A 22557-nucleotide genomic window follows, 5' to 3' on the forward strand; every position below is an offset into this window, starting at 1 on the left:
CCGAGATTGACACTTAACCCTTTTTTTTGATATACGGATGCAGTGCTAAGCTTCTCCTTGCAGGTACTTTAGTGCCTGGAGGGCAGGGCTACCTTCCTTTCTGCCAGGAGCTTTAGTGGGCTTGAGTTTTTTCCTGTGCAACACAGTCCTGCTTCAGGATTTGCGTCGTTCACGCAGTGGCGGGGCTCAGCATGTAGAGACTTCCCGGCACTGATCGTTTGGCGGGGTGCAATTTCTTGCTGCATAGCACAGACTCTGTCGAAGTTAACATTTTCAGTGCGAAAGCAGCGCTTCCACGACATTGCACAGCAGGGAACATAGTCCTTGCTGGCTTTACCACTTTAGGTGCTGCAGCCGCGCTCCTAACCCATGGCTCAGCAGAGCAAACACAGTCTGATAGCAAAGTTCTATCACAGCAGGGGCCTTAACCTGAACCTCCACCCCAAGTCTAACCCCAAAACAAGGGAACGGATCGACTACACTGTATTGCAGGAGGAATGGATATGACCAGTTGTGACAAAGTTTTGGCCTACGACCTCCTTTCATATGCAAGACCATTGAAGATGGGTCGTGGCTGTGTCTTCCCACATAATAACGACCCAAAATACACAGCCAGGGCAACTAGGGAACGGCTCCATAATGGAATTTCAAAGGTCCTGCCCTTGCCAGTCTCCAGACCTGACCCCAACTGAAAATTTTTGGAGGGAGCTGAAACTAATTAGAGCTCAGCGATCGCCCCCAAATCAGAGAGATCTCGAGAATATCTTTATAGAGGAGTCATCTGAAATCCCTGTGACAGTGTGTGCAACATCTGTAATTGCAAACAATGGTTTCCATTCCAAATATTCAGCTCTGTTTTTCTTTATTGTATCAAATACTTATTACACACATGAAAATTCTAAATTGCTATTTAACAATCGTACAACGTGATTTTCTGTATTTTTTTCAGATTCTCTCTTTCTCAGTTACCTACAGCAAAAACGACAGACCTCTCCATTCCCTGTAGGTGCCAAAATGTAAAAATTGCTATTATGTAGTATACATGTAGTATATAAAAGAAAATGGGGAAGGAGGTTTTTGTACGGCTCTGTATCACTGTGTGAGAGGGAAGCTATAATGCTGCTGACAGTAATAATCTGCTGCATCGTCTTCTGTCACTCGGATTGTAAGAGAAAAATCATATTGAGATCCGGATCCGCTGAATCTGTCGGGGACGCCACTTGATCTCTTATAGGCATCATAGATAAGACGCTTAGGAGTTTGTCTGGATTTTAACTGGTGCCAGGCTAAGAGGTCCACTTTCCACTGTGTGCTATAAATGCTCTGACTGACTCTACACGAGATGGTGACTTCTTCTCCCGGTGACGCTTATATGTATCCTGGAGACTGAGTGACCACAACCTCTCCACAGGATCCTGAAAGAAAGATACAAGCAGAATAGTTACATCTCCCTACATATAACTGCTCAGTGCTGGGTATATAATAATGTAGAAGAAATATCCCTGCACCTTGTATGTACATATACAGGAGGCAGAGCAGAGACCTCAGGGGAACCATCTTTATGCTTCTGGACTGTGACACTCATCATCTTGTCTCCGGACACCTTGTTTATATCATCTGATGTCTCTAAGGACCTGACATAGGAAATGTATGTAAAAGAGGGAACATGCAAATATCTCACAAAGCTTCATAGATGTGAAAGGAACAGCCGAGCAGAGAGAGCGAGAGAAGAAGAAAGAACTTTACATGGAAGAATAAACCTCTAAGGAAATGTAAAGTCAGACCTTAATCATTGCAATGGAAAAAATTATATGAAAACTTGTATTATTAATTGTGTTAATGAAAAGTTATACATTTTTCAACATACTTTCGGTATCAAGTCCTCAAAGTTTTCTAGATCTCTGCTTGCCGTCATTCTATGGACATACAGTGGGTACGGAAAGTATTCAGACCCCTTAAATGTTTTCACTGCACTGGTTTCATTGCAGCCAAATGGTAAGGGCAAAAAAGTTCTATTTTGCTCACTAATGTGCACTCTGCACCACATCTTGACAGAAAAAAAAACAGAAATGTAGATATTTTTGGTAATTTATTAAACAATAAAAATAGAAATTTATAATATGGTCATAAGTATTCAGACCCTTTTCTGTGACACTCATATTTAGCTCACATGCTGTCCATATCCTTCTGATCCTCCTTGAGATGGTTCTACTCCTTCTTTGGAGTCCAGTTGTGTTAAACTGATAGGACTTGATTAGGAAAGGTGCACACCTGTCTATATAAGATCTCACAGCTCACAGTGCAAGTCAGAGCACATGAGAATCATGAGGTCTAAGGAACTGCCCATGAAGCTCATAATTGAGACAGAACACAGATATAGCCACGGTTACAAAAGAATTTCTGCAGCACTCAAGGTTTCTAACAGCACAGTGACCTCTGTAATCCTCAAATGAAAGACGTTTGGGACTGGTAATAAACTGGTAAAAGTGGTAATAAGCACCATGAGGCACATTTATCTGACCTTTTCCTGAAGTCTGGTGTATCTGGATCTTGAAGATTTTTATCGCCTCTCGGAATGGTCTTTCTGGGTAAAAACTTCTCAAAGATTAAAACTATAGAGGTTGGAGTTTTTAAAACTCTTTCACGGCTCTGTTAGCTGGGCTCATGGAACAGACAATGACCATATTTGAACCATTATTACAAGTTCTGAAATAGGCACAATTCCTGGAGCACGACCAGTGACCTATATCCCTCCTTGTCCCACCACCACCCTAAGTGGAGTGGCCTACTCTGGTGTCAGAATGTGCTAACCTGGAGTGTTCCTGTCCAATCTGATAAATCTGAGGGTTGGGATTTCATCATTTGGCACATTGGGGCACATTTACTTACATTCCCGCTGGAGTTCACAGAAAGTGCATTGTCTCACAATAATTTACTGTGTCGAGATACATGAAGATTGTGCGCCCGATATCCTGCACCATCTTTTTGATGGTGCATCTAAGTGCTTGGGTTTGCAACACAATATGAAATTTAAATCCTGCGCTCAGTGCGAATCAGTCGGATCATCCGGTGGCACGCCCCCTAATTTGTGTTGCATGGAAGCAGCGCAGCTGCGCCACAAAATGGGTTGTGTGCGCCAAAATCCCAGCACACAAACTTCTTAAATACCTGTGCAAACCGCATGATCCCTGAAAATGGTGCAAAGTTCGACAAAAGTGTGCAGAGCGAATACTTTTTCATACTATTTCATGACTTCATCCATTAACCTCTTCTAAAGATGAATTCGGTTAGTTTAGTGCCCTGTGTGCCAATCCAGGACAACCCCTGTTATAACATGTGATATACCTGATAACTTATGTTGTGTTCTGAGTCATTGTATATTTTGTAGCAAGACATAAAAACAGTAGTTGGAGCAGTGTCTAAGTAATGAGGAAGTAACAACCTTCTTATTAGTAAGGTTTGTGTAACAGTGGAAGGAGGTTTTTGTACGGCTCTGTATCACTGTGTGAGGGGCAAGCCATAATCATTTTGGCAGTAATAATCTGCTGCATCTTCTTCCATTAACCCTGTGATGGAGAGAGTGAAATCATTGCCTGATCCGGTGCCGCTGAACCTCTCCGGGACCCCGGTCTGCCAAGTGGTGGCAAAATAGAGAAGAAGCGAGACTTTCCCTTCTTTTATCTGATACCAGTTGAGTTCATACTGAGAAATGCCACTATAATAAGTACTGGAGCTGGATGTACATGAGATGGTGACTGTGTCTCCGGGAAATCCTGAGATATAACTTGGCGTCTGAGTCATCACAATCTCTCCACTTGTGGCTTTCACTATAAAGAAACATCAGATTATATTACAGATCAGACCTCAGGACTAAGCCGTGCCCCGATATACCTGATAGGACAGGATCATTTAGTACCTAGAATATAGAGGAAGAAGAGACTTAGCGGGCACATCGGGGACCCCATCCTCTTGATGCTGCTCGGTTACAGATACACATGACTGAAGTTGAGGTCAGCTACTAATATCACAAGGCATCAGTAAGGAAATTTGATTATGTAAAAAATATGTAAATGGCCCCCAGAGATTACTCTACAAGAAAAGCAGCTTTCTGTAGTTCTACACGGGATTCTACATATGTCATTTATTTACTTCATTTTCTACGTAAGATACGGTATAAAGGCGAGACGACCCGTGACCTAAAGACACGAATTACCAGACTTTGCCAATAAGAGACAAAAGACTGAGTATAAAGAGATGTGAGCGAGGGTGAGGATAACTAGTCATGTTTCCCACAAATCTGCCTCCACTTACCTACGTTCACAGAATTGAAGATTTTGCCTTTCCTCTGCTTCCATTAAACGTAGTCTGGTTGTTACTCTGCTACAAAACTCTTTATCTCTTTAGATTAAAGGGAACCTGTCACCAGGGACCTCATTTTCACTAAAGACAGGATGCAGAAGCCCAACACAGTTGCACTGCATAAATGTCATTCTGCCTTTTCGGTGCATTTGAATTATACACTCACCGGCCACTTTATTAGGTACACCATGCTAGTAACGGGTTGGACCCCCTTTTGCCTTCAGAACTGCCTCAATTCTTCGTGGCATAGATTCAACAAGGTGCTGGAAGCTCCTCAGAGATTTTGGTCCATATTGACATGATGGCATCACACAGTTGCCGCAGATTTGTCGGCTGCACATCCATGATGCGAATCTCCCGTTCCACTACATCCCAAAGATGCTCTATTGGATTGAGATCTGGTGACTGTGGAGGCCATTTGAGTCCAGTGACCTCATTGTCATGTTCAAGAAACCAGTCTGAGATGATTCCAGCTTTATGACATGGCGCATTATCCTGCTGAAAGTAGCCATCAGATGTTACAGGGTACATTGTGCTCATAAAGGGATGGACATGGTCAGCAACAATACTCAGGTAGGCTGTGGCGTTGTACCCAGGGGCCCAAAGAGTGCCAAGAAAATATTCCCCACACCATGACACCACCACCACCAGCCTGAACCGTTGTGCATGAAAATCCCAGTAGATGAGCAGTTTCTGAAATACTCAGACCAGCCCTTCTGGCACCAACAACCATGCCACGTTCAAAGGCCTCAAATCACCTTTCTTCCCCATACTGATGCTCGGTGTGAACTGCAGGAGATTGTCTTGACCATGTCTACATGCCTAAATGCACTGAGTTGCCGCCATGTGATTGGCTGATTAGAAATTAAGTGCTAACGAGCAGTTGGACAGGTGTACCTAATAAAGTGGCCGGTGAGTGTATATTTTGTAGCAGGACATAAAAACAGTAGTTGGAGCAGTGTCTAAGTAATGAGGAAGTTAAAACCTTCTTATTAGTAAGGTTTGTGTAACAGTGGAAGGAGGTTTTTGTACGGCTCTGTATCACTGTGTGAGGGGCAAGCCATAATCATTTTGGCAGTAATAATCTGCTGCATCTTCTTCCATTAACCCTTTGATGGAGAGAGTGAAATCATTGCCTGATCCGGTGCCGCTGAACCTCTCCGGGACCCCGGTCTGCCGAGTGGTGGCAAAATAGAGAAGAAGCGAGACTTTCCCTTCTTTTATCTGATACCAGTTGAGTTCATACTGAGAAATGCCACTATAATAAGTACTGGAGCTGGATGTACATGAGATGGTGACTGTGTCTCCGGGAAATCCTGAGATATAACTTGGCGTCTGAGTCATCACAATCTCTCCACTTGTGGCTTTCACTATAAAGAAACATCAGATTATATTACAGATCAGTCCTCAGGACTAAGCCGTGCCCCGATATACCTGATAGGACAGGATCATTTAGTACCTAGAATATAGAGGAAGAAGAGACTTAGCGGGCACATCGGGGACCCCATCCTCTTGATGCTGCTCGGTTACAGATACACATGACTGAAGTTGAGGTCAACTACTAATATCACGAGACATCAGTAAGGAAATTTGATTATGTAAAAAATATGTAAATGGCCCCCAGAGATTACTCTACAAGAAAAGCAGCTTTCTGTAGTTCTACACAAGATTCTACATATGTCATTTATTTATTTAATTTTTTTGTGTAAGTTATGGTATAAAGACGAGACGACCCGTGACCTAAAGACGTGAATGAACAGACAATAAGAGACAAAAGATTGGATAAACCAGTACAAAAACATTTAATGGAGGCTAAGTATAAAGAGATGTGATTGAAGGTGAGGAGGTTTCCCACTCATCTGCAACAACTTACTTTTGCCCACAGAATTTAAGATTTTGCCTTTCCTTTGCTTCCAGTAAACATAGTGGTGTTGTTACTCTGATACAAATCACTTTATCGCTTTAGATTAAAGGGAACCTGTCACCAGGGACCTCAATTTTACTAAAGACAGGTTGCAGAAGCCCATTACAGCTGGGTTGCATAGATGCCTTTCTGCGTTTCCGGTGCATTTGATTTATAATATAATTGTGTGTTTCACCTTACGTTGCACTCTGACAGAATCCTGTTCTGAGTCCCAGGGGTTGGGCTTTAGTTTGGCTGCATTGAAAAAAATAAATAAAATGTGACTGCTGCTGTACAGCACCTCCCTCCTTCACTGATGTCAGCTGACCATGCTGTGTGCTCTGTCCTTGTTTGCCGGAATGAGCAGGAGGGTAAAAGGGGCTAGCATTGGAACAAATGACTCGCTGTTCTGGAAAGGGCCAATCAACAATCCATGACATTGGCACTCACTAAATCCATCAGAAATAAAAAAACAACCCAATCAGACTTCCTCCTGAATGATCATACTGTACAACCTTTGCAATGGACATAAGGAAATCGATCAATGGATGTTGAATTCATTAACCATTTACACCACCGGGTAGCCCCCAGCACCGTGAATAGGGGCACATGTCACTACCCTCTACGGTCCGTTTCGCGCTGTAGATCACTTCCTCAAACCAACACCGCGTCTGGCGTCCCCCCACACCTCGGCTTGAATTGAAATAAAGTTGTTGGATGTTCACCGGGTGAGTTCCACCGCTGTTTTCCTTATTCTCGTGATTCATTTGTGTGCTATGGTCGAGCCCTCCGGGATTCCACCTTTTCCTGTTACTGCACATACCTTGGGACAGTGGAATATTTGGAGCTTGGCTTTGATGTGCGGGTGGTGCTCGTCCTTTTGCTTTTGTTTATTTCTGTGAATATTGCAGGCTAAAGCATTGCTACGCCACGCACGGCCTGGAGTACCCAGCAGGAGACCCGGAACCATAACTTGGGTGCGGTGGAGGGGCATGGATCGTTGGCACACCTAGTGCCGTTGTATGATAAATAATCATTTAGCTAGCTCCACATCTAAGGGTACGGTCACACGTGGTGTTTAACGCATGTGTTACAAAATGTATTGCGGCAGCTGAAGAGAGATTTGCCCAATCAGACAGTTTAATTATCACAATCAATGTAAAAGAATCACATTGGAAGCTCCTGAGATCAAGCAAAACCAAGTTTGTCCTCTGAACGCACTGGAAACCATCAATGAAGCTTTTAGGAAGGTGTTTTCCATTGAGAGGAAGGAGGTTATTGTACGGCTCTGTATCACTGTGTGAGAGGATACCATCTACTCTGCATCCTTTTCTGTCACTTCTCTGATTTCATTTGTTCAGGCGGTCCCCGATATTAAGGAAATCTACCATTTGATTTGATGGACTATGAACCGAACATACCTTGAGAATGCTGTAGCTACACTGATGCTGGAGCATATTTTTGTTAATCCCTGTGCTGAGTGGTTTTGGTGATAAAACAATTATAACATTAAGATAATGAAGCTCTGTTGCTCCTTTGCCTGGGTTCAGCCCTTTCCTAGCATTAGTTATGCACTGCTCACAGGATGATGTAATCCCTGGGTTGTGCCTGAAGGCAGAAGTAATCAATTGCTGCACCATCCCCCAACTGCTGTGTATTAGTGATCCAGCTCAGGTTGATTAGTCATGTCTTGACTAAGCTTTGTGTGTAATGTGTTTAGGTCCCGAATTTTATAATAGTTTTTTCAGGAAAACCTCACAGATCAGGGATTAAACACGATATTTTTCTGCATCAGTGTAGCTACAGCATTCTCAAGGTATGTTTGCTTCATAATGTATCAAATCAAATGGTACATTTTCTTTACCGACACTCGACTTACAAAAGACCCCTAGCTACCTCTCCACGAGATAAACAACACTGAGCAGATGTCTAAGAGGCCATATTTCCCTCTCGGTCTCATATAAATAAAGATCAGTGAAATCCTGATCAAGCAATTCTATAACACGAAAATCTATTGGAAAACTGCCTAAAATGCCTTGTGCCACATTTATCAAGGATTTTAGACAATTTTTGAGACTTTACCGACTTTCCTGACAAATGATTAGAAATACTGCAAAGACTTATTTTGTATTCCTTTTTTTTTAAGTATTCAGATATGAGAACAATCTACACTCACCGGCCACTTTATTAGGTACACCTGTCCAACTGCTCGTTAACACTTAATTTCTAATCAGCCAATCACATGGCGGCAACTCAGTGCATTTAGGCATGTAGACATGGTCAAGACAATCTCCTGCAGTTCTCCCGAGCATCAGTATGGGGAAGAAAGGTGATTTGAGTGCCTTTGAACGTGGCATGGTTGTTGGTGCCAGAAGGGCAGGTCTGAGTATTTCAGAAACTGCTGATCTACTGGGATTTTCACACACAACCATCTCTAGGGTTTACAGAGAATGGTCGAAAAAGAAAAAACATCCAGTGAGCGGCAGTTCTGTGGGCGGAAATGCCTTGTTGATGCCAGAGGTCAGAGGAGAATGGGCAGACTGGTTCGAGCTGATAGAAAGGCAACAGTGACTCAAATCGCCACCCGTTACAACCAAGGTAGGCAGAAGAGCATCTCTGAACGCACAGTACGTCCAACTTTGAGGCAGATGGGCTACAGCAGCAGAAGACCACACCGGGTGCCACTCCTTTCAGCTAAGAACAGGAAACTGAGGCTACAATTTGCACAACCTCATTGAAATCGTTCAGTAGAAGACTGGAAAAACATTGCCTGGTCTGATGAGTCTCGATTTCTGCTGCGACATTCGGATGGTAGGGTCAGAATTTGGCGTCAACAACATGAAAGCATGGATCCATCCTGCCTTGTATCAGCGGCTCAGGCTGGTGGTGGTGGTGTCATGGTGTGGGGAATATTTTCTTGGCTCTCTTTGGGCCCCTTGGTACAACGCCACAGCCTACCTGAGTATTGTTGCTGACCATGTCCATCCCTCTATGACCACAATGTACCCTGTAACATCTGATGGCTACTTTCAGCAGGATAATGCGCCATGTCATAAAGCTGGAATCATCTCAGACTGGTTTCTTGAACATGACAATGAGGTCACTGTACACAAATGGCCTCCACAGTCACCAGATCTCAATCCAATAGAGCATCTTTGGGATGTGGTGGAAAGGGAGATTCGCATCATGGATGTGCAGCCGACAAATCTGCGGCAACTGTGTGATGCCATCATGTCAATATGGAGCAAAATCTCTGAGGAGCTTCCAGCACCTTGTTGAATCTATGCCACGAAGAATTGAGGCAGTTCTGAAGGCAAAAGGGGGTCCAACCCGTTACTAGCATGGTGTACCTAATAAAGTGGCCAGTGAGTGTATCAACCTGATATCTCTATAATCATACCAACCAGAATAATAGCACAGGGAAAGTCAGAAAAGCAAAGCCAGTTAAAAAATGGCACAACTGAAGATTTTGTCAGTTCACCTAAAGTTGGAACTTTTTCCAACTTTTACCTACAATACATATTATGCCCATTAAATGAATAATATAGAACTCTTAACTCGTGATATAACAGCGCCCCTAACGTAAAGGGAACCTTTCATCGAGAAAAGGCACAATAAACCTTACCTCCTTTTCCCACTTTTCATTTGTTGAAAAGTCGAGCACAGGTGTCCTAGCTAATATCTGCCTCTCTCCACCAGTAAAGTTGTTTCTGAAAATGTTTCTGCCTTTCTCTATGTTAGCCCTGCCCACTGTCGCATGACTCCACCCATCAGCACTTGGCCTCAAGCAATACGGAGTACGTGAAATGGTGAGAGGATTCACACACAGTGCTCCTTGCTGTATACACTGCGCAGTGAGAGGGACAGCATTCTGGTAAGGACAGGAAGTGGTCAGGGAGAGGACTTCCTCTCTGTTCAGGTCAAGCTTTAAAGAGACACAGAGCTGTCAGTTAAAAGGGGGAGGTGTGGTCTAGTGGCAGCCTGGAGTAAATACAACTCTTCTCTTCAGAGTATGACTCTTTTTCTAAACTCATTTGCATATAAAAAAAAAACACCTGTAATTAAGATACAGGACCTCAATGGCTGATCATTGCAGGTGATACGGGGGAGGACTTTTACCTTTTACAGCAGGTAGTACTGGTATGAAGGCTAAAATTCTGGTGACAGGTTTTCTTTAATTAGAACTAAATCCCTTAGATGTACTTCTATGCAAAATGTTGGAACAAATGATACAGTGTAGACCGGGATTCACTACTATATATTAATACTTTTACATATTGCTAGGATTATGGGATGTTTGAATCATGAACAATCCTTATTATAGGTTCCAGGGCAGGCGGTGTCATGTCTCCTACATACCTTTCTCTTTACTATGCATTTACTTGCATTGTGAACGCCCTTTGATCCGTCGCCAAATGACACATTACTATCTATAGCATCTTATTATCCGTAAAATATAATCAGGAAGTCTCCCGGAAGGTTCTTTTCCCATATTGTTTGTAGCAAAGACTAATCTAAAGTCTCCTGGTTTGGCCTTGGGAGCAGAGCACTGGTAAGGACAGCTGTGTAGTAATGATAGTTGTATCTGTTTTGTGTTGTATTTTCTATGGTCTTTATATAAATGTTTTCAGTTTCTGTTGATTCATAGTAACAACAACATTTGTGGTTTCTTATTTCAGCCCTCACTGTATATACATATATGTATATATATATATAAGTTTATAATCTGTTAATGTGATTTTCCTTCCTGGTAAGGAGGAAAGTAAGATGTAAGATGAATGTCTCAGTCCATACTCTCTGTAACCACCAGGTAACAGACGGATTTCTGACTTTCTCACTGAAAGCTCTGTTAGCATTTAATTCCGATGTGTTTGCCTATACTGACACCTAGTGGACAACACTCACCTTGCAACAGAGTTGATTTACGCCTTAAAAGAAATCTTCCATCACAATCCATCGTATCAAACCAGGGACATTAGTCATAGGTCCAGGCGCCGTGACTGTGGTAATCTTCTTATATTTATTATCTATGGCCTCCTCCTTCTGAAATCAGCTTTAAAAATAAAGCTAGTGAGACAGAAGGGCTCTGTGTGAAGCTGAAGCTTCACAGGCTGTTACACTACCTCGCTACCACCCCTACTCCCTCACTGCTACCCCCTCCCTTTGCCTGCTGCTGTGCTCTTGCATAGTGTAACAGTATGCGAAACAGCAGCACGGAAGGGCTCTGGTAACACCCCCAGAGCACTTTTGACTAATTTGGGCCTATTTATCAGGGCCTCTGCGCCACGTTATTTCCAGCCCTTGCAACTAGTTTGACCTTTCCACCACCTTCACACCAGTCGGGCATGGGGGGATGAGGGGGGCGTGGCCGGCTCGGGAGTGGGCGTGGACGGTCAGCAGGGGCGTTCCTGCCCCTGCACTGACACACTTGCTTTCATATGTGAAAAGGCACTGGCTTTTCATATGTGAAAAGTCACTGGCTGCGTTTTTTTGTATGCCAGGCCCCGATATATATAAAAGGCTGAAGCCTCTTGATGTCTCCCTTTGCGAAAATGCAGTGGCGAGGCAATAAATATGCCCCATTACCATAATCAGGGCCGGATTAAAGGAGGGGCTCCTGGGGCTCGAACTCCGGGGCCCCCACCACTTTCATTTTTTAAGGGGCTCCCACCAGTTTCCAATGACTGTCTCTGTGCGCAATGCGCAGCGGCCCATATGGGTCTAGGATGTTAGCTGTGTCAGTGAGACACAGCTGCCTTCACTGGGGGAGATCGTTGCAATCAACATTTTCTACAGGGGGCTGGCAGCTAAATTCTACAGGAGGCTGGTGGCTGTATACTACAGGGGGCTGGCAGCTAAATTCTACAGGAGGCTGGTGGCTATATACTACAGGGGGCTGGCAGCTAAATTCTACAGGAGGCTGGTGGCTGTATACTACAGGGGGCTGGCAGCTAAATTCTACAGGAGGCTGGTGGCTATATACTACAGGGGGCTGGCAGCTAAATTCTACAGGAGGCTGGTGGCTGTATACTACAGGGGGCTGGCAGGCTACATACTACAGGGGGCAGGTAATGCAGGGTTTCTTTTTAGATGAGCTGTGACCATTTGTTACTATGTTATCAGCAGCGGGTCTCTCCAAGAGGAACAAGTTATTAGTTTATGAGTTGTGGGTCTATTCCATCTTCACTGCCAAGGAGCTTTCTGTAAGGAAGACGTCTGTCAATCAGTGGACACGGACGAGCAGCAGAACTTACACATAACATGAAGACGTTACTCCCTTTATTCTGCCCGCACTAAGACCTTGAGATATAGAAAAGATGTTTTTTTTCTACCTTCCATAAATAACTCATAAAACTCTTTTATTCCATAGATATTCAATGGATTCCTGCCTGAAACTTCACTATCCTAGTCATGAGATCAACACCCGGATGCTACTCCAGGACTACTTCTCTCAACATGTCCCATACTCCATATTTAAGGAGTCTACCATTAACATGATGAGATGTTGTTACAAAGTATTTAGCTCCGGTATGTGAAACTAAGTAACTTGTGTGACACATTATTAATACCCAAATGTTCAAGCATCATAGACCATCACTGATCATCTGCAGTGGCTTCTTGAGATGGAAGGTGATAAAAAGATTCAGACAGTGCATTAAAGGGCACCTACCACCCCGATTCTACCTATAAAGGTAGATCGGGTGGTAGGTGGATGAATGGGACGTGAGGATAGCCCTTTTTTGGGCTAATCCTCATGTCCCGGCTATCTTTTAGAAAAGTTTAATGCAGGCATATGTACATTTTTTTATGCGGCTACTGGAGCGTGGAGTAGCCGGACATGAGGCTACTAGTCGCGGCTACTCCACGCCCCAGTAGCCACGTTACTCCGCCTACCATTTAACCTTCGGTGCGCAGCTCCTCGTAGCTGCGCGCCCTCGTGCGAGTCCCCCGGCATCTGCGCCTTCTGCGGCATCTGCAGAGCCGCGGCCGCGCAGCGGAAGGCCTGCGTTCTGCGCATGTGCAGAACGCCGGGGACTAGGACGAGGGCGCGCAGCTCTTAGTAGCTTAAATGGTAGGCGGAGTAATGTGGCTACTGGGGCGTGGAGTAGCCGCGACTAGTAGCCTCATGTCCGGCTACTCCACGCCCCAGAAGCCGCATAAAAAAATTAACATATGCCGTCATTAAACTTTTCTAAAAGATAGCCGGGACGTGAGGATTAGCCATAAAAGGGCTATCCTCACGTCCCATTCATCCACCTACCACCCCTTCTACCTTTATAGGTAGAATCGGGGTGGTAGGTGCCCTTTTAAGGAAATCTCCCATCAGAATCCATCATGATAAACCAGACACTTACTCATAGATCCAGGCACTGGGACTGTGGAAATGTTCTTATATTTGTTATCCATGGCCTCCTGCCTTCTAAAATCAACTTTTATGATTATTCTAATGAGCCTGAAAAGCTCTGGTGGGGGTTTCCAAAGCCTTTCTGTGCTGTAGCTTCAGAGGCTGTTACAATGAGCAAAGCAGCCCCCCCCCCGCACTGCAGGAAGATTACACAGACAGAGGGAGGAGGGAGAGAGCAGGGGGTTAGGTGAAAAGTGCTGTGCGCACTGTAAAAACCTGGGAATCTGCAGCACTAAGGGGCTCTGGTAACAGCTCACAGAGCCCTTATGGTTCATTAGAATAATTTAAAGAGTTAATTTTAGAAGAAAGGAGGCCATGGATAAGAAATATAAGCAAATATACGACATTGGATCTATGAGTAAAATCCCTGATGGGGATTATGATGGATTCTGATGGGAGATTTTCTAGTAAATGTTGAAATATTGGTAGACATGTAAATTGTCCTGTGCATACACCCGGTGCCCCTTCCTCATGGTGTCTCTTCTATCTTCTATAATGATGCCATTGCTTGGCCACTTCTTGTACGTTGAGGTGTAATAGAAGACTTTGGATTTTCTATATTCACAGGTTTGGTTACTGGAGACACCCTGATAGACATCAGCCTCGGCCCCATTATCGTTCATCTTCTTTCTGTTGGTGAATTCTTTAAGGAAATTTCAATTCTAAAATTCAATGACGCCCCCATTAAAGAGCTAGAACTGTGGAAGAATAAAGACCCCGAGGCCTTTGACTGGACTCACACCTTAAAGCTTTTTATGGAGCTGAAAGGGATAAGCAGGTAAAGCATGACATATACAAGCAGTTCCCGGTTTTCGTACAAGATCGGTTCCATAGGTTGGTTCTTAAGTTGAATTTGTATGTAAGTCGAAATCGTATATTTTATAAATGTAGATCCAGACCAAATTTTTTTTTGCCTCGGTGAAGATTGTATTTTCCAAATTTTTTGCTGTCATGGGACCAAGGATTATCAATAAAGCTTCATTACAGACACCTTACAGCTAATCACTACAGTAAAGCATCCAGAGACCTCACCAGAGGTCACAGGGGGCAGAGGGGTCCGTCTGTAACTAGGGGTCGTCTGTAACTCGGGTGTCCTTAAGTAGGGGATCGCCTGTAATTTCCTTTTGTATTTATATTTGACAACTTTGATTTTTTTTGTTCCCCCTAGTTAGGCAAATATGGAAATCTCTAAGGCTCCTATACCGATCTGTACTTCCTAGACAGATTTAGCAGAACACATCAGCTGGTGATTCCTACATCAGGAGTATAATTTATTTTTAATAGCTTTGATTAAGAATTTATAGCTACATAGAAGAGTTTCCTTTTGCTGCTCCAAAATTGGCTTTTACTGTGTTGAATGACCATATTTTTGGTCTGTAAGACAAAAATTTTAGCAGAAAAATGTCTTGCTAAAAAGTGCTTGCAGATGTGGTGAAGCGCTGACAAAGCATTTCACCTTATCTCAGAGAGAGCAGCCTCTGCACCGGTCCCTCCCTCTTCTGGCCCCTCCCAACATGATTATTACTTTAGGACCTACAATGATATCAAAAGCATATGACTGATCACATGCTTCCTGTATCACTGCAAGGTCCTTAAAGGGAACCTGTCATCAGGGAGGTAATTTTTAACATAGACAGGTTCCAATAGCCTGTGGCATGTTCATTTCAAAAGTTCCTTTGTCAGCAATATGAATAAATCCAGAGCTTTTTAAACGATTTTAAATTACCTGGCTCCCTGCCAGAAGTCTGTGGTGAGTCCAGGGAAAGGGAACTTGAGCAGTTCAAATGGGAAAAATTGTCTTCTCCTTAATCCATCCTCTGCTCACTCAGGGAGCAGGGGAGAAGCTGAGGGAGGGCCATGAGTGAGGAGAAAATGACTTGTGCCGTATAAACTGCCCCCCGTCCAAGGGACTGAGTACATGATGCTGGCAGGGAGCCAGGTAATGTAAAATCTATTAAAAACCACTGGATGTATTCATCACAAAGGAAATTTTGAAATGAAAATGCCATAGGCTATTGGAACCTGTCTTCAGCTAGAAAATACCTGATTACAAGTTCCGTTTAAGCCCTTCGGCCAGAGAAGAAGTTGTTGCAGGGAATGGGAATGGAGAAGAGATGTGTGCTTATAGCAGAGTTGAATGTGTTCATGTGAGTGAATGTATGTAGCAGGTCTGTGTAAGTAAATGGATGTAACAAAGTAGTGTGCAAGTGAGTAAATGGATGCAGCAGAGCTGTGTGTGAGTGAATGGATGTAGCAGAGCTGGGTGTGAGTGAATGAATGAATGGGTGTAACAGAGCCGTGTGTGTGTGAGTGAATGGATGTAACAAAGCTGTGTGTGAGTGAATGGATGTAGCAGAGCTGTGCTTGTGGGTGACCACCAGGAAATTTGCAATTGGTGTCAAATATATTTTCCCTTCTAGTCAAAAAATATGGTAGTATACAAGTGATATTTATTTGCTGTACATGTTTATTTTCTCTTACAATATTATTGTCATTCATTTGCTTTATACATATGAACAATACAGTCTAGTAAAAAAAATGTCCCTATATCATATCTGAAAATATGTTGTACATTCTAATATTAACATGTGGAAAGTTCTTACAGTGACTTTATCTTCTGTCTTTCTGAAGTTGCAAACTTTCTTCATTTTCTCTATCTGGTTCAGGACATCACAAGGACTTTATATACCCTTGTCTCATCCGTGCAGCATTTTCTATCTTGTCAGTGTCCTATACATAAATGTGTGGGGTCTTTGTACACCAATCACCACACATGAGTGGACGTCTCCGCAGTATTAGAAGAGGTGCACATTGTGATCCAGCACCGCCACCTGTATGTGATACAGTGCCTAGTACAGGTGGTCCAGACTTAAGGACACCCGACTTACAGACGACCCCTAGTTACAGACGACCTGTCTGCCCCCTGTGACCTCTGGTGAAGCTTTGTGGATGTTACTATAGTCCCAGGCTGCAACGATCAGCTGTAAGTTGTCTGGAAACGCTCAGGGAGGCTTTCTCTTCAGTAGAATGACCTGAAGATCTGGCAGGGAATGCTGGGAGTTGCCAGGCTATAAAGCAGAGCCGGGATGCCAGCGCCAAAAACGAAGACGCTGGCCCTTTAAACTCCTGAAGAGTCGGGCGTGCGCGCCCTAGCATCGAGAGCGCGCGGCCTCGGCAGGAAGCAGGAGCGCGGCCCCGGAGGAAGCCAGCGTGGGACCAGGAGGGGATCGTTGTGGCGTCCGGAACCAGGTGAGGTGAGTATGGACCTGGGGGAGCGGGGACCGCGGCAGCAGGCATGGGGGCACCCGTAATCCGTACTGAAGATCGCGGGTGTAGCCGTGACAAGGAGAGCAGAATAGAGGATGGATTTTTCGCTCCAGGTCTTATTTAGTGGGGTTATCAGTTACCCGGGAAGACTCCTGGCTGCCAGAAACAGGGAGATGAATAAAAGATTATTTTCAGGCACGTCAGATCAGGAAGTGTTGGAAATGATGTGAACATTGCAGCCAATCAGTGGTTATATTGATCACCAAAGGGGGGAAAGATGACTTTTTAATACTTTTGTCAGTATATGCTTCTGTGACAGCTGTGGGTGTCAGTTAAGGAGAGGGGAGCAGATAAAAGGTAAGTACCTTTCCTATTTCTTCCATATTAATGGGGTTGTAGGACAGTTTTCAAAATTCTGCAGCCAAGCTGGGAAGGGACAACCTCTTTAAGTGTAAACCCTCTTTAAAGTGAACCTGTCATCAGGAGTGTGATCTAGTGACAGGCTCAAATAGCTAATGCTATGCCGGAATCGTTCTGAATCATTTCAGTAGTTAATATAAGTTTATTTCACATTACCTGGCCAGGATAGTACACGCCCCAGTAGCCTTTGCAGTTAATTTACATATTACTAAAATATAGTTTTTAACAAGTTAGATTAGTTTTCATTATTATTCAATTACAGATTAGGGCAGAGGCAGCAGGAGGAATCTACCATTGCATCTACTGCTGATGGTAGATTCCTCATGGTAGGTTTCCTTTGAGTCTTGTAGAAAGTCCTGGGCTCGTTACTAAGCCACTGATTAGTTTCTTCTTGTCTTTTTTCAGGGATGGTTGGCAAGATGCAGAAGAGATGCTGAGAGGAAAAGTCAAACACATTGTAAAGTGCGATTTCAGCAAAACCAACCCGACCCAACCATTTGCTCTGCCCCGAGCCGACTGTGTGACCTGCATGTGGGGGCTGGAAATGATCAGCAGGGACCACGAAGAATTCAGAGCAACGCTGAGGAAAATCTCTAATCTGATTAGACTTGGGGGCCATCTCCTAATATATGCAGATATCAATGCTACCTATTTTAAAGTTGGGGAAGATAAGTACCATCTGCTAAACCTTGATGACGATTTCCTGAGAAAGACTTTGATCGATGCAGGTTTTGCTATTGTACAGTATGAGAATTTGGAGAGGGAAGCGTGCACTGATCGCTTAGACCATGAGCAGAAAGCTTTTGTGGTCGCCCGCAAAGTGATGGAAACTTAAAGTCTATTTATATTTATGGAGGGGAAATACCTTTTTTCTCTACTGGACCTGCTGTCATCAGAACCCCAACTTCCAGGCTGGTTCCTATAGCGGGTCAAGTGTCACTTTGGTTCCCCCAACCTGTCCCGTCATCATGTTATTACAGGGAGCAGAACGTCTTCCTCTTTATAATAGGACCCCTTCTCGGGTAGACCAATGCAAAAGCAGAGCCCTTTTCATTAGTGTAAGGGTTTGCAGAGGTTAAAGGGCGGGCCATTCTTTTACATAAGTTGACCATGAGCCTTTACTGCCTCAATAATAATCGCTGAATCAAGTGATTCAGCAGTCCTGATACTTACTGTAGTGCTGTCTGTAGACGCTCTGTGGATCTTTGTTTACATGACTTTGCACTGATGAATAGGAGGAGCTGTAGCAGGAGAGTTATGAATCATCATGTTACTCCTTCCACTCTCCCTGTCTCTGTTAGTGAGACAAACTGTAAGAGTTTTGGGCATGTGACCCACCAGTGGAAATGGTCTGGAAGTGGCCGCTCCAATGACAACAACTAAAAAAGAGATATTTCTCCTCGCTGGATAAAAGTAGCCATTTAGTGGTTGTAGATCCAAAATAGTGATAGAGTTCAGTTGATATTTTTGTTTTTTTCAGGAAAATCCACTATCAAAATCATCCATCATAATAAACCAGGGACATTATTTATAGATCCAGGCACCGGGACTGTGATAATCTTTTATTTTATAATATTTGTTATCCATCACCTCCTTCCTTCTAAAATTATGCTAATAAGCCTAAAGGGTTCCTGGGGGCGTTACCAGCACCATTCCATGCTGTAGCTTCACAGGCTGTTACACTGTCTCACCCTCCGCACTGCTCCCTTAGCACTTCCCTCTTCCCCTCTGTGTTGCTGCTGTCAGTGGAAGAAATCTTATCCGTATCCCCAGATATTTCTGAATACTGGAAACAGCAAAAGCACCAAAGACAATGTGGATCCCTGGAACAGAGGGACCAGTAACTCAAATTAACCCAGGAAACTATCTAGTTATTATAGGAAAATGAATAAAATATTTCAAAGCTTAAAAACATGAAATTGTTGTAAAATAAAGTTTATGGGCGCCTGATATCGTGCGCCTGATATCCTGCATGTGTTGCTTCCCCGCTCAGGTCCGACAGAGTTCACCTTCTTCTTCCTGGTGCATGTAAGTGCTTGGGCTTGCGACACAAATTTAAATGTTAAATCCTGTGCTTAGTCCGAATCCTTAGGCCCACCCCTTATTTGTGTCACAATCCCCGAAAAGTCGGGAAACCCAACGAAAATGTGGCCGCGAGAACCTTAGTAAATAAGCCCCTATATATCAAAATGCCACCAATAAATACTACAAGTTCTATCATTTATCGTTCACAGAATTATTTTGGTGTTGAGACAAAAATAATGTTTAAATATAACCTTTATTGGACTTTATAAAATCTACTGTATATAGATTGAAAGCAAAGAGCAGAGGGTCCAGGTGCTGTGATGTTTTGGTGTTTTACACACTATATGGTCACATAGGGTTAAAGGAAATCTCCCATCAGAATCCATCCTGATAAACCAGGGACATTACTCATTGATCCAGGCACCGGGACTGTGGTAATCTCCTTATATTTGTTATCTGTGGCCTCCATCATTCTACCATCAGCTTATATAATTATGCAAATGAGTCTGAAGGGCTGTGTGGGATTTAACAGAGCCCCTCCATGCAGCAGATTCACCGGCTCCTGCACTTCCCTCCCGCACTGTGTGAGATTACATCAGGCAATGGGAGGGGGAAGGGCCAAGGGTAGGAGGAGACAATGTAATAGCCTGTGAAACTACAACATGGAGTATAACTCCCTCCATTATTAGCATAATTATTAAAGTTGATTTTAGAAGGAAGGAGGCCATGGATAACAAATATAAGAAGATGTTCCGGGTTTATCATTATGTATTTTGATGGTAGATTTACTTTAAAGGGGTTTTCCTACAAAGACAAGATTCTTAGGAATATACTCAGGATAACGAAATAATACATTCCTTAATTCACTGAAAAATACAGCATTTCACTGATATAATTACAACCTGTGTCTATCAGTCCTGGTGTACACAATTTCGATTATACCCGGGCTCGACCCCGAATCTTCCGACTTTAGGGTCACTGCACTGAGCTGCTCCCTACCTCCAGCCCCCACCCTTGCATTCCAAGACAAGCTCACACTGAGACTTCCTGCAGGAGTGTGAGGAGAGTAAAGCTACAAGCTACAGGCAGATAAGTTCTTTATCCAGGGGAGAAGAAGGGAGGTATATTGTAGAGCTGACAGTATGTAATGGCTGAGAAAGTCATGTGTTATTTGTATCTCATGCATCTCTCATCGTCTCCTATCTTTGTAAGTGCCAGAAACTAGTGAATGTTCAGAAGTTAAATGAAAGTGTAGCTAAACCCTGGACCCTGATAATCTAAACACATTGTCAGCACACATTACTAGAGGGATCATGAAGTGTCTACTTAGAGAGTCCCCCCTGACACTCTGGAATCTTACACTGACCTCTTGGGGTTCCTCACGGTTCGGTCCTTGGTTCCCTTCTCTTTTCCCTCTATGTTCCCTCTGATTTAGTTTTAAATTCATATTTATGCTGATGATACCCAACTATAAACTTTGGCACATAACCATACTTCTGGAGAAAGAGGGAAAACAAGAGTGGCGCACCACATATTTTCTTTTGCATAATAAACCACTCTCTTTGCCCCACCCTCTATTATTCCCACACAGTATAATACACAGATTAATGGCCCTTACACTGTACCATGTCCCCTTTTATGTGGGTCACAAACATTTTCTTCCATACCCTTTCTCTTCTTCCCATCTTATAGTGCCCCTGTCTCTGCTTTACTTCTTATGATAGACCCCACTTACGCTGCCTCACCATACCCTCACACTCTACCCTGTGTAGCCAGACCATACTTGACAAAGGTTGTGATAACTAAAATGTTGTAAACTACCTCTGATCTGTATAATATATGTTTCTTTTGTTCATATATCTTGGTGAAGGCTATGCTACGTGATATATTCACTGAAATAAAATCATAAAATTTACTCCGGTGTGCCATGTTCTCTGTGTGGATTAAGGCGAACTGAAAATCCCACATACAGTTTGTAGTTACTATTGTTCTATGTGACGGATGCCTCCAGTCTGTGCATTTCACTGCCCGAATACAGTTTAAACGAATTCGCAAAGTGACCCATAAATATTATTTTCTATCATTTGAACCACTTGGACTTTTCCTGAGCTGCACCAATTCTCTGGAATGATCTACCTTGAACTATCAGACCCAACTACCAAACCCAGTAAAAACAAGTAGAGCACCACAATGAGTATCAGGGATCAAAGTCTCAAATATGGTACAGGCTTCAGGTCCGCCCAACTCACAGATGCACACAATCAACAGTCAAACAAATGCAGGTGCACCTTCACTGCTATATAATAAGCTCTGAAGTTTCCAGGACTGCTGCTTCTGTGCACTTTCGGGCTGCCAACTACCAAAACTTCAAAGGTGCCCTAATAACTCATCTCTTTAAAGGGGTTTTCCCACAAAAGAAAATTCTCACATCTCAATCCCCTAGTGCAGTGGTAGCGAACCTATGGCACGGGTGCCAGAGGTGGCACTCAGAGTCCTCTAAATGGGCACCCTTGCCATCACCCAAGGGCAGGGTTCGTCAGACAGGACTCACAACCCCTGCAGTCCCAGGCAGCCATTGTAGAAGGAAGCTACAATGATGATCCAAACTACTTCTCCTTCTTTCTACTGTATTGGTGTCCTCAGGTGAAACCTGTGAAAGAGTAGGGAGTAATAAGTTACAGCTTAAATCGGCAATTTGCGAAAAATAAGTGGGTTTTGGTTGTAGTTTGGGCACTCGGTATCTAAAAGGTTTGCCATCACTGCCCTAGTGATATAAACACAATAAAGATCATTTTAACCCCTTACTTTACAATTTTACTCAGTTTTATTGCTGTTTTAGCTCCCATCTCTCTATCAGACACATTATGACTTATTTAATTCTGTGGGTGACAATGTGGTTACATTATCAGGGTATAAGGTGTATGTACACTTTCATTTGGCTTCTGACGTCGTTACACATAGAAAGAGATGAGACAGATCAAAGATGCATGAGATTACACAAATGTTGACAGACCATAACACTGTTACACTGTGAGCTCTGCTGCATCTCACAGATCTGTGCCTGCCTCCCCCTTCCCCTGGATCACTTATGTCCTTTTAGTTTGCAGCCTCTGTCTCTGTTCACCATGTCTTGGCAGGATGTAATCAGTGAGTGTCTCTGAGCTCCGTGCAGGGGGTG

At 43.5% G+C, this 22557-nt stretch overlaps 1 protein-coding gene and 1 long non-coding RNA gene across 2 annotated transcripts; one reads left to right on the forward strand and one right to left on the reverse strand.

The window, feature by feature from the left end:
* Positions 1-920: 920 nt before the first annotated feature.
* On the reverse strand, positions 921-9937 carry LOC140113273 (uncharacterized). Its single transcript, XR_011852712.1, has 3 exons — positions 9888-9937; positions 1509-1634; positions 921-1415 (listed from the first exon to the last, which is right to left on the reverse strand). It is a non-coding gene; the product is annotated as an uncharacterized lncRNA (long non-coding RNA).
* Positions 9938-10686: 749 nt separating this feature from the next.
* Positions 10687-21300, forward strand: LOC140082528 (indolethylamine N-methyltransferase-like). The gene is made up of 4 exons (XM_072126310.1): positions 10687-10814; positions 12633-12790; positions 14235-14445; positions 17760-21300. Exons 2-4 carry the CDS (start codon positions 12640-12642, stop codon positions 18187-18189), a joined length of 792 nt encoding a protein of 263 aa, XP_071982411.1. The 5' UTR covers positions 10687-10814; positions 12633-12639; the 3' UTR covers positions 18190-21300.
* The last annotated feature ends 1257 nt before the right edge of the window (positions 21301-22557 follow it).

This window comes from Engystomops pustulosus, chromosome 1, assembly GCF_040894005.1.
Source record: "Engystomops pustulosus chromosome 1, aEngPut4.maternal, whole genome shotgun sequence".
Classification (NCBI taxonomy): domain Eukaryota; kingdom Metazoa; phylum Chordata; class Amphibia; order Anura; family Leptodactylidae; genus Engystomops; species Engystomops pustulosus.

Bases quoted from the DNA above. Each gene is read 5' to 3' on its own strand.
- LOC140082528 (XM_072126310.1), top strand. From the start codon at position 12,640: ATGGATTCCTGCCTGAAACTTCACTATCCTAGTCATGAGATCAACACC. The intron at 12,791-14,234 runs GTATGTGAAACT...CTATATTCACAG, and splicing joins TTACAAAGTATTTAGCTCCG to GTTTGGTTACTGGAGACACC. The intron at 14,446-17,759 runs GTAAAGCATGAC...GTCTTTTTTCAG, and splicing joins GAGCTGAAAGGGATAAGCAG to GGATGGTTGGCAAGATGCAG.